This window comes from Cariama cristata, unplaced genomic scaffold, assembly GCF_000690535.1.
Source record: "Cariama cristata isolate BGI_N322 unplaced genomic scaffold, ASM69053v1 scaffold4352, whole genome shotgun sequence".
Taxonomy (NCBI): domain Eukaryota; kingdom Metazoa; phylum Chordata; class Aves; order Cariamiformes; family Cariamidae; genus Cariama; species Cariama cristata.
In genome coordinates, this window is record NW_009603093.1 from 22,762 (window position 1) to 34,902 (window position 12,141).

Here is a 12,141-nt window from a genome sequence, read left to right on the forward strand (position 1 = left end):
AGGAACTGCTGGAGTTCCATGATTATCACTTAGCTATTTCTCCAAAGCTGTCTCTGCCATCTCTTGGGATGTAACTGCAGGCTAGAGAGTTGGGCGGAGAGGAACCTGATGAAGTTTAACAAGGGCAAGTGTAGGGTCCTGCACCTCGGGAGGAATAACCCCATGCACCAGTACAGGCTGGGGACTGACCTGCTGGAGAGCAGCCTGGCAGAGAAGGACCTGGGAGCCCTGGGGGACAACGAGTTGCCCATGAGCCAGCAATGTGCCCTCGTGGCCAAGGCGGCCAATGGTACCTTGGGGTGCATGAGGAAGAGTGTGGCCAGCAGGTCAAGGGAGGTTCTCCTCCCCTCTACTCTGCCCTGGTGAGGCCACGTCTGGAGTGCCGGGTCCAGTTCTGGGCTCGCCAGTTCAAGACAGACCAGGAACTACTGGAGAGAGTCCAGCGGAGGGCAACGAAGGTGATGAGGGGACTGGAGCATCTCCCTGATGAGGAAGGGCTGAGGGAGCTGGGTCTGGTCAGCCTGGAGAAGAGCAGACTGAGGGGGGATCTCACCAATGCTTATCAATACCTTAAGGGTAGGTGTGAGAAGGACGGGACCAGACTCTTTTCCGGGGTGCCCAGTGACAGGTTAAGGGGCAACGGGCACAGACTGAAATTTGGGAAGTTCTGTCTGAAGATGAGGAAGACCTTCTGTACTTTGGGGGTGGCAGAGCCCTGGCACAGGCTGCCCAGAGAGGCTGTGGGGTCTCCTTCTCGGGAGATGTTCAAAACCCACCTAGACACGATCCTGTGCAACCGCTGTAGGTGACCCTGCTTTGGCAGGGGGCTGGATAGGATGATCTCCAGAGGGACCTTCCAACCCCCACCAGTCTGTGCTTCCTATCCCACATCAGTTCTCTATACACACCCGAATATAACGAAGAAAGTTGATTTTGCCTAAGAAGCTAGACCTGGGAACAGTGCAGATGCAGAATTAGGATCTAGGACTCTCAAGGAAATATAGCTCGTGTCTTTGCTCTCCTCCCACGTTTCTACTCATTTTCTGTGGTCTTTACGCTTTCTGCCTTGCATGTCAGTTCCTATGCTCTCCTCCCCGCACACACAAAGTAAAGGGAGGAGAGCTCTGATGGGCGGACACACGCCTCATCCTGCAATTCAGGCAGTGGGCTGCGTGACTGTAGCACAAAGGATTGATGCTGTAATCATGTGCATTCGCTGAGGGTCCTGCCCCAGATGCTGTATTACTACCGCCTTTGAGGGCAAAAGGTTCTCTGTGGTGTGTTGGAAGGCTGGAGGTGCGGAATTCCTGGCAGTAGTGTTACAGGGGTGGATGCTCATGTCTTCTGTTCTCTTCCAGTCACCTGATGCAGCTGATGACCTCAGATACACAGATGACAGAAATAACTCAGGTAAGCTCATGGCCAATGGGGTTGTCTTTGTACTACTTGTTTCCCACCACGGTTCTAGGGGGTTCCCCTTTGCCTGCTTGTGGAATCAACCCTGAGGTCCTCAACAACCTCTTGCTGCTTGAAGCAATGTCCTGTTTTGTCCATTCTAGAATGAAACCTCCAAACTCGCTACCTTCAGTTTTGGGTAGGATATTTGCATTGTGCTTTAGTGATGGCTAATTTGCTGTGAATGGTGTGTAACAAGCATGCCTAGTTTTCTTCTGGTTTTGTGTTCTGGAGTAAAGAGAGGTAGTAGAATGTGGGTGGGAAGTTTTGGCCTCTTGCCACCTGCTCTAAGTGGACAACATCCATCGTTCAGGGTCTGCCTTATGCCCCTTTTGCTAGAGCAAAGAATCTTGCTGCCTGCAGCAGGCAGCTGCAGATAAATTCATCCTGGTTTAAAACTTGAGTGCATTTGGGTGCTTGAGTACCCAGGTGACTCTACAAGTCTACACTTGTGGATCTGTGTGCATGGTGACCTGAATAAACAGTAATTAAAGCTTTGACTGCTCTGTCTTTTCAGGCTGTCCTAGCTGTGATATGTCTTTCTGTCCCCAACTATAATAGGCAGGCTCAGACTATCTCCCACTTCATTCTAGGTGGCTGTCGTAGTAGTGTAGAGCTCAGCAGGGCCTGCCTGCTCCTTAGTAGTACTTCTTTTTCCTTCAACAGTTGATGCTGGTTTTCTTCCACCTGTTTTGCAGCTATTTTTTCCGCCTTTATTTTACACAAGGAACAGTTTCTCTCTCAATTTTATCTTGGCAAATCTCTCTGAGTAAAGGTTGCACTCCAGACAGCTGATCCACGTACGGGCCTTTTCCAGAAAGAGGTTCTGCTGCAGAGATACTCAAGAAAAACTTACTTTCCTGAGAACAAAATCTGTTCTTCATCCCTTGGAGTAAACCTCTCAGCCCTGGGTTATTCTCTTGAGGTGGTCCCTTCAGTCAGTGTACATAACTCGGAGGTCACTGAAGGGTCGGGAAATACTCAGCAGTTGCTTAGGGGCTTCAGACCTCACTGTTGCCTGTCATGGGTGCGTTGGGCCGTCCGATAGAATACAAGCCATAAAGAAAAGTGTGTCATGCTCTATTGAGTTTTTTAACGCAGTCCTTAGTCCTCAAGTAGTCCTTAGGTCACCGCTGTATGAGACTGTGATCTATGTGAGGCACCAAAAAAATGCAGATTTTCCAAAATCAGTTTGGAAGGATAGCAGATGAAGACGCAACTAAGCTCTCCTTGCAAGTTGCGGGGTTTTTTTAAGATTCCACCCCCGCTGCCCCATCTCATTCTTCCAGGCAGTGTAGCATTCCAGCCAACTTACAGATTTTTATTTTTACATAGATTTTGGCAAGTTATAACATCCGTATGAGGAATTTTTAAAATCCTCCTTTTCTGCATCAGTTCCAGCCTCCTGGTAGGCTGGCTTTTGACTCTCTTCAAATATCCTTCTCAGAACACAGAGAGAAGATAGTTGGAATAAAATACCCCTCTGGGAAAATACTTCAGAATTTGAGTGACTTTTACTTGCATTTTTCTCTAACATGAAAGGAAACCGTTACCAAAGATCAAAGGAGTATATGCTGAACTAGTTCGAAACAACACTATGTGTGTGCATTTTCTTGCTGCCCTCCCAGCTTCATCTGCAGCTCCCAGCATTTCAGGCACCAATTCGACATACCCTATCAGGCCTTTCACTTCTTTGTGTATTTAATACAGCTTTAAAGAGATCTAATTGCTACCTTTAGTGACGCCTTTTCTCTGTACACCTTTACACACTCTGGGATTTTAATCAGAATTATCCTTGATCATGGAATTATGGCTTTTTGATCATACAGTAAACTCACAAGCAATTCCTAAACTTCACGCTAGAAAAGTATTATATCAGAAGCTCCAAGGATACCTTACTGCGGACTGCAGGAAAGGATTAGCATCTCTCTCTCCTGAACGTCTTTCAAAGCACACCGTTTTCTTCTTGTCCATTGCAGATGGGCTCTAAGAAGTAGTTCTTTCCGTTCTCAGGTCTGACTTCATGGTCTTCATCTTTTAAATGTGTTTAGAAACATTTATTCCAAGGTTTTCAAGAGGCCATGAAGTTACTGAACTCTACATTATAGCATTTTTAGGGTCGAACCATGCTATGTGTTTGCTTTATGACGTAACTTTTCCAGATCACTTAGAGCCAGAGTCTTTTGCTTTCCAATCTTATAACCATCAGGTTTCAGAAATACACACTTGATAACTTTGTGTGGCACTTATTACTGCGTACCTGCTTATAGTATGTAAGAAACTACTTTTGTCCTCGTGGACTTTGTCCACTTGGGATGTCTAACGTCTACAATAATTTATACAGGAAAGGTATCTTTTTATCCTACGCTGGACTAATCGCTACTGTACTGGTAGTTTTGTTTAGGACTCAGCTCAGCAGCTCACATACACATAGGAATGAACGACAATCTCTCTACCTTCTTGTATTGTTAATTCATCCCCATCCAGCCTTTTTAGCCACATCTGTACTCCAAAGACCTGCATCCACGCTTTAGTTCTCCAGACTTCTATTTTACGGATTCTTTCCCACCAAAATGCCAAAAATTCACAAAACTAGAATCCCTAGATTTGTACTAGTTGTGATGCCTGGGCTCTTTTCCAGTATTTTCTGATTTCTTTCATAGAATAGGAAGCATGTAAGGGAGGCTTGTACTGGTTCAGAATATACCAGTATCTTGTTGGGCTGGAAGTGTGTTCTTGGGGAAAGACTATAAGAAAATGAGCTTGCAGAGATGCATATTCTTGATTTTCTGTAATCACCTATTAAGTAGGGATGGCTTGAGCCAGGTAGCGTATCTAGATCATCAATGGAATGATCCTCTGTAAAATTGTCCACATTTTGTTTTAATCTCTCATGACACTTTGTGGCATCGAGTTCCATAATTAGGCATTTTGTTTACTTTAATTCTGTTTCTGATAATTTCCTTGGGTCTTCTGGGTTGCAGTGAATAACTACGTCTTATTCACTTTTTCTGTACCATTCCTGGAGGATGTATCATATCAGTTATCTTTCTTCCAGGCTGAAGAATCCTAGTTATTCTTTGTGGGAATTGTTCCCACACCCCTCTGGACCTTTTTTATCTCATCTGCACGATTTTAAGGTAGAGAAGGAGAACAGGGCTGCATGCAGTATTGCAAATGTACATATACGATGAGTTTATGCACTGGCAGAAGGCGTTCTGTATGTTCTCCCATTTTTTCCAATATGTAATCCTCAAAAGTGAAATGGTATCACTGAGAAGCGTGCCAGTGTTTTCAGAAAGCCTACAGAATCATGATCTCATTTTAAGGATGTTGCATTTTATATGCAATCAGGATTATATTACTTTTCCTGAGCTTAAGCATCAGCCAATAGCATAAAAATAAACTTACTAAGTCAGCGTGAGGTTCTGGCTACTCCAAGATTGTGTCTGATGCGAGCCACTGGGAATACCAAGAAAAGAGCATAGAAGAAGAAAAGCGTAAAGTGGTGCCTTCCAGAATACTACTCCAGGCTACAACAATCTGTGTTTTAGTACTTTGTAAGCCAGAGGCCTTTAATTTTAGAGTTATTACTTTCTTGAATCTGTTCACATTTGCAGTAAATTTCACCTTCCACATCATTGCCCAGTCAACTCTGTAAAATCCTAATACCCTTTTTTGTGGTTGAATTTCATTTGAGTACTCTGATAGACAGCTTGGTACCGTCAGCAGTCTTTCTCGATACAGCCTTCATCACTTCCTTCTATTCCTTCTCGTAAGTCACTAAAGACTGCCCCTAATACAGACAGCTGCTCTCTGTTGTGGTAGCAGGTAATACCCTCCTGCACTTTTTCTGTTTTAACGACTTACTTCCCCACTCAAGGATGTGCCTTCTTATCCCCTGGCAGCTTCTTTTCGTTAAGAGCTTTGGCTGAGGAACAATCAAAAGTGTGGGTTGGTTTGTGGTTTGTTTTTTTTTAAAGTTCAGTATGCTGTGTTGAGATCACTTAACTGGCATGTTTGATGGCTCCTTTGGCAAATTCTAGTCTAAGAGGGTCTAAAAGGAATTACTTCCCTCTAAGCCACAGTGATTTCCTCCCCCACCCCCATCTGGATTTTTATCTGCATGTGCCCCTGCCTTTCTTTTATACCTGTTTGCCTTGTTTCGAAGTCAGTCATCTGCTTACCGATCCCAGTATCCTCTCAAGACGTCAGATTTGTCACCTATATTCATTTGGTTCTGAGGACTTTTCAAACAACAGGTTAATGCTACAGTTAATAGCTCAGGAAGGGTTCTGAATTACAGCAACTGCTCATACTTGGGCACTGTACCAAGGGGGATATCGCATCTTGGAGTCGGGCTCTAGAGCGGAGGGCGGGCCACTGGGAAGAGCTCAGCAGGATGTGCACCTTTGATCTAATATACCTTCACGGATTTCTGTATTTGAGGTGCTCTGCTACGTTCAAAGACTTTAGAGAGGCTTCCCAGGAGCCAGTTTGCACTTGATGAGAAAAAAATCTGTGGGTGTGTGGAACTTTTTCCTCTTTACCCAAGGATCTCACAGTAGTTGCTCAAGCCAAATTATTGCGAAGGGCAGATGTTCAGGTGTATGTGGAAGCACATCGGGTAAGCTCTACCAGCTCCTCAGGAGGGTAGTAACAGCGGTGTACTTTAGATGCAGAACACATCCTAAAAGGCCTGAGACCAAGTTAACTGGGAGTCTGCCCTGACGGAGTATCTTTCCTGGTGAGTTCCTTTGGTGAGGGACCCAAGTCACAGTCTAAATTTACAGAAAGGACTTGGTCGTCTAACTTCACCATTAAGCAAGACCAAAATTAAGCGGGTCTAGAGAAGGGCCGCAGAGATGATCCGAGGGCCGGAGCACCTCTGCTGTGAGGACAGGCTGAGAGAGTTGGGGTTGTTCAGCCTGGAGAAGAGAAGGCTCCGGGCAGACCTTAGGGCAGCCTTCCAGTACCTACAGGGGGCTGATAGGAAAGATGGGGAGGGACTTTTGACAAGGGCAGGGAGTGATAGGACAAGGGGCAATGGCTTTAAATTGGAAGAGGGAAGATTTAGGTGAGATATTAGGAAGAAATTCTTCACCGTGAGGGTGGTGAGGCAGCGGCACAGATTGCACAGAGAAGCTGTGGCTGCCCCATCCCTGGAAGTGTTCAAGGCCAGGTTGGATGGGGCTGGGAGCAACCTGGTCTGGTGGAAGGTGTCCCTGCCCAGGGCAGGGGGGTTGGATCCAGATGATCTTTAAGGTCCCTTCCAACCCGAACCATTCTATGATTCTATGAAAACGCTGTCTCATTAGCTAGGGCATACCATACTGGCGGTCACACTGCTCTTTAGTGCATGCTGCTCTATTGAAACTAGTGAAATGCTTGGAGCACTAGCATACGCTAGTCTGTCCTTTCGGTGTACTTGATTCTTCTTAAGGCTTGGCACTTCCAGTAATTTTCAGTGAATCGTGAGTGTTAGGGGCAGGTGTCTTCTCGCGCATGTGACTTCCTTCCCAGAATCCACAGTAGTCAGTACGTGATCACCTAAAAGTTCTGGGCACGGGATTACTGTGAATCACTAAGACTTCAGTGCTGTCTCAAATTCAGCACCTGGGTATTCCCTTATGTCTACATTAACTGTATCAGCTATATATACTTAACCTAGCACTTTCTCTTAAAACCGTAACTCCTCTTGTCTACACAGTTCCCCAGGAGCAGGATGGGCAGCCAGAGGAAGAGGAAATGTTAGTAACACGGGATTCATCAACACCTACTTCATCAGCACTTGAAGAAATGGCCCTGTACAGCAGCAAACGCAAACTGCGACACAGCCGGCGCAGTCTGGAGGCTGCTGTCCCTACGTAGAAGATCTGATGCACCTGGGCGATGGAGTAGCCCCGCACAGGGCTTTTCGGCTTCCTGTGCTCCAGGGACAGCACCGGACTGTCCCCACTGCTGCCTCCTGGACTCTAGATGGGAACTGAGCGCCCCAGGGAGCATTATGGTCGACTAACTTCCTTCAAGGCTGTGAACCGCCCTCGTTTCTCACCCAGTAACACACTGGGGCACGTCCTAAACAAAATGGGACAACACTAGACTTATTGATGGCAGATTGAGAGGAGGTGTGGGTAGGACAGTGGGCAGCTGCAGCTTGTTAGCCTGTAAATATTGTGTGTGGGGGAAGGGTAGGACAGGGAGAACATAGGAGTGTGAGAGTGTGTTGGGCTCCAGCTGTTACTTCCTCAACTTGGATTTTTTAGTGGTTAATATGGGAGCTTCTACTCTGGTATGAATTAGAAGGAAGGTCCAGCCTGCCTTTGCTCCTATTTAATTTCCAGTCTTTTGCCGAAAAGCATCTCCTTCCACCTCCCACACCGTGTCACCTCACTTTCTTTTGGGAGTACGTGGAAATGGGTAGCTTGGAGGCAAAAAAAAAAAAAAAAAGAAAAAAGAAAAAAGAAAAAGAAAAAAGGAATTTCAGTGAAGTGCCTCCCTCTGACACTGACACCTATGTGCTCAAGCAAAGACAACTGAATAAGCAGGAGCCTGTGCCAGCTCTGTGCCACTTGCCTCTGTGAGCGCAGCGATCTATCCCGAGTGTGACACCGCTCCTGCCAGCCTTTTGTGCTGTTCTGGGAGACAGGTGCCTACCTAGATGTGCACGTAATCGTGTGTGTCTGAGGCAGGCAGCGTGAACCACTCCACAAGCACACTGTACCGAGTGTCAGAGGAGGCCAGGTATCTGTCTTCTGTCGGCACCATGCCTGACTGGGTGAAGTGGGGAAGAAATAAAAAAAGAGCTGAACAGCTGTAGCAAGAGTATAGCGGTGTGCATGCGTGACAGCACTAGAGAGCAGAGTAGTTGGGGTTAGGGTACGGTGGCAGAGATAGGAGGTGTAAACAGCAGATAAGATAGTGGGTTAGGATTCAGGAAATGGGGAAGGGTAGGAAGTGGTGTTGCTGGGGTCAGGTTAGGAGTAATGGGGTCTTACAGGTAGGAGGATACTAGTGGGTGAGTCCACTATGTTGCCTGCTAGCTGTGAAATGCAATGTGACGTTACGGGGGTGCCCAGTGCCGGGCTCTCGAGGGGCACCTGCCAGGCAGGGAGCACAGTGACGCAGGGTGGGTCTGGCCTATGCCTTGCAATAACTACGCAATTCTCCTCTTCGCCAGCTTACTGGCTTCAGGCCCCTTTCCATGCAGAACAGGGAAAATACATGCTTGCCCATGCAAGAGGAAAAAAATGAAACTGAAAAAGGAGCCGGGGTGTGATTCCTGGTTTCCATGAGTGGAACAAGGGCTGTGAACAGATTCTGTATCGAGTGAGCTCTGCAGATGCGGAGGAGACAGATGCTGCTTATAGCTCTGAAATCAGTCTCTGCTGCCCACTGCTGAAGTAAAACATCCCTTCCCCGCTCCCCCCTTTTTTTTTTTCCTAATGCCTCTTATAGGGAGCAAGGCATCTGAGCTTGGCAGCAGTCTGATCCGTCTGCCCTAAGCCTTTCAGTGGCTCAAAGTGGCTTGGGAGCGACAGGCACTTCTGCTTGTATATTTGCTGAATGAAAGAACTGGATGCAGTTTCTTTTGGTTGAGAATCTCCCTTCATGCCAAAACCCAGTCGATCATTTTAACTGACTTCGTATATTTTAATTTTACAGAGCTTAGAAGGGGGAACTCTCATAATCTCAAACTGCAGCTGTGGCTGCTCCCATCATCAGCAATTTGAGCTTTTCCTTTTTAAATCTAATTTTAGCATTTGCTTTTTAACAACAGCAATTTTGGACACAATCCTGGATTGGTTTTGGTGACTAACTTGTGATTCTTTTTTTCTTTCCCTTTGCGGTACCTGGTGCCAGGCTCTGGGTTCTCTCCCATTCTCTCCTGAGAGACTCTGAGGGAAAATTAGCGCATCAAGACTGTAACTAGTGAAATTTGTACAACCAAAGAAATCTATTTTGTGGTTCAAGGATAATAAAGTTTACTTTACATTTTAGAACCTTTAGTTAATGTGGTTTGCCCTGAGTGAAGTCTGCACGTTCTGTATCAGCGCTTTGGTTCTTATTATTGGTCACCCTCCCATCTAGCGAACATACTGGTGGTTTTCCTGCTTTTGCCTGCAGAAATTACTGATCACCAAAAGCAATGCCGACTGCAGGAATATCAAGATGAGCACGTGCTACTCATGTAAATTTGGTAGAAAACCGGCATCTGTGCTGAAAGGGGAGGAAGAGAACCTAAACCAGTAACTATTAGCTCCATCTTTATGTAGTTTGAAGCGGACTCCTTGTTTTGGAAGTGGTGGATTCACTCTTGGGGGGAAGGGAGAGGAGCAGAGGTTTCTGCTCCAGAGAAGCTGCAGTAGTGGGGAAAGGAAATGGGGACAAACAGGTGAGATGATACTTGTAGGGTACGATGGTTTAGTTATCACATTCATCACTGACACCTATTTAAAAAACATCATCCTGCCTAACAGCATACAAGAGAGGGAGGTAAATTCAGGAATGAGAAAAAAAGCTATAATGTGCTGTTCAGTGTTACAACCTTTAAGACAAGTACCGATGCTAACTGCAGAGAGACTAATTCCATCTATACGTGGGGCCGCTTACAGCGATGTACGGCGTGCTGTGCTGCCTGCATGCTTCGTGCGGGGCCACTGTCGGTAAAGGCTGCCCGACGTGACGCTGCTGTCTGTGGCAGCGAGGACCGGTCCCTGCTGCCGATCTCTGCGGTGCCTCCTGCTCCAGCCCCTTGCCTCCTGGCTGCGGTGAGGTTGTGGAGCGCCAGCCCTGAGGCTTTGGTTCCATCTGACCAACTGCCACGGGTGTGTGGCGGGTGCCTGTGTGTGCGTGGACGAGGGAAGACGTGGACAGGTGAGTCAGTACACGGCTGGTAACAGTAGTAGGCTGGAAGCAATGCGCAGCCTGAGCCCTGCTCATCAGCTGATGTAATAGGAAACACAGTGATATCAGCAAGATCTTAAGCCTCTTGGCTATCTTTACTTGGCTCTGCTTTAAAAAGAAAAAAAAAAGCTATTTTCTTTACATGATTACAGTTTTTAAAAATACAGTTTAACTGGTAAAAAACTAACACATTTCATGTAGCCCAAACAAGTTTTCCTTTGTCTGGATCAACGGATGGCCACCAAGATGTGCCAGCACAGAGAAAGAAAAGCAACCTCGATGGGAAGGAGGCAGAATTCCTTTTTCTAGAGACGGTGTCATTCTAGACCTCAGCCTCCTTCTCCAGCCTTTGCAACTGTTGACTTGCAGGTACAGATGGAAAAGGGACCTTGGTAGTGTCACAGGGTACCACAGGAACACTCTTGTCTTGGATCAGCTTGGAGCGTTCAAGGATCTAAAGTGTAGACTTATACAGACTCAACAGGAAAACGGGAAGGAGGGGCAGGCGGGATGAAAAGGGCTCCTCTTGTGTGACGAGGCCATCGGTATTGTTCTTGCCTCTGTGGCTGCTGCTGGCGAGCGTGTGGTGCCCGGCGCGGTGCTGCTGTCTGTGTTTCTGCCGGGGTTTGGCTGTGTCTCTGCGCACACCGAGGATGCGCCGCCAAGCTGGGCCGACCAGAACGGGCCCTCCAGCTTCCCTCTAACAAACGGTCCTGCAGGTAGTACAGCTTTTGTAACACATTAGAAACACACTGCTAGAAAGCTACTGAGACCAATAATTAATCCAAGTTTAAAAGCAAGATTCTACTCTAAAAAGTCCCCAGTTACTCCAGTGATCTGCAGCATTCCTCTGTTCCTCACGTAATTTTCCCGTAACTACCTGTGAAATGCGCGCACACACACACAAACACACACTATTTGCAGCTTTTGTCAGCTTCTCACGTTGTTACCTGTTGCGTCCAGCAATTTCTCACATCACGTCCAGGACTGTCTCATGTCCTCTTGAAGTTAGCTTAGTCTCTGGCCAGTGGCCGAGTCAGCTGTTGGCACATCAAACGCTTCCCAGCAGAGACAGCTTTAATATAATCGTGTTTTCTTTTAGTTTATTGCACCCCTATACGATAGATGGGTGTTTTATTAATTACTGCATTTTCTTCTAAGACACAGATATTTGTCTATGTAATTTATCTCAATTTTCAATGAAATTTTTGCTTCCAGGTCTATGTTAAAGTGGGGTTTTTTTAGTTAGTTGGTTGTTTTTAAAGTAGAATGTGTGCTATGGTACTGTGACAACACATATTGTGTACTTCAGTTACAGTGCAAAAGGGACTGGGGCTAAAACGTGGACTTGGTGGTAAACACAGAGTGTTTGAATCACATATATGTCTTCCAGGAGACTGGTCTTACTTGGCAGTATTTCAGCATAGAATATGTCCCTGAAAATAGCACTAGCCTCACAACATACTGATCAATCCCAGCAGATAATACTAATAAAAACCTATGAAAGTTATCATGGGACAAATTCAGAAATACCGCGAAGACTGGTGAACTGTGCAATGGCGACAGCCCTTAGTCTTGTTTAATGTGAAAGAATGTAATGTAAGGTCAGTATACCATAACAACAAATCATATTAAAAAACCTAAGTGTAAAACCCAAATGATCTATCCCTAGAGATAACTGGCCACATATGGAACCCTTTGACTGAAAAATGCTCTGAGAGAAAGAGCACAAAAACCCTGAATTCCATGTATTAAGTTGCAGTATTGCCTGCGGGGGGG

General features: G+C 46.2%; 1 protein-coding gene across 1 annotated transcript in view; it reads left to right on the forward strand.

Annotated features, from left to right (window-relative positions):
* LOC104157623 (protein scribble homolog) overlaps nt 1-7,410 on the forward strand; it is a gene marked incomplete at its 5' end in the record, with an annotated part of 28,324 nt that extends 20,914 nt beyond the window's left edge. The window contains 2 exons of the mRNA XM_009695034.1: nt 1,359-1,410; nt 7,166-7,410. Coding sequence (XP_009693336.1) covers nt 1,359-1,410; nt 7,166-7,326 — 213 coding nt within the window. The remainder of the gene's footprint in view (nt 1-1,358; nt 1,411-7,165) is intronic.
* Between the last annotated feature and the right edge of the window lie 4,731 nt (nt 7,411-12,141).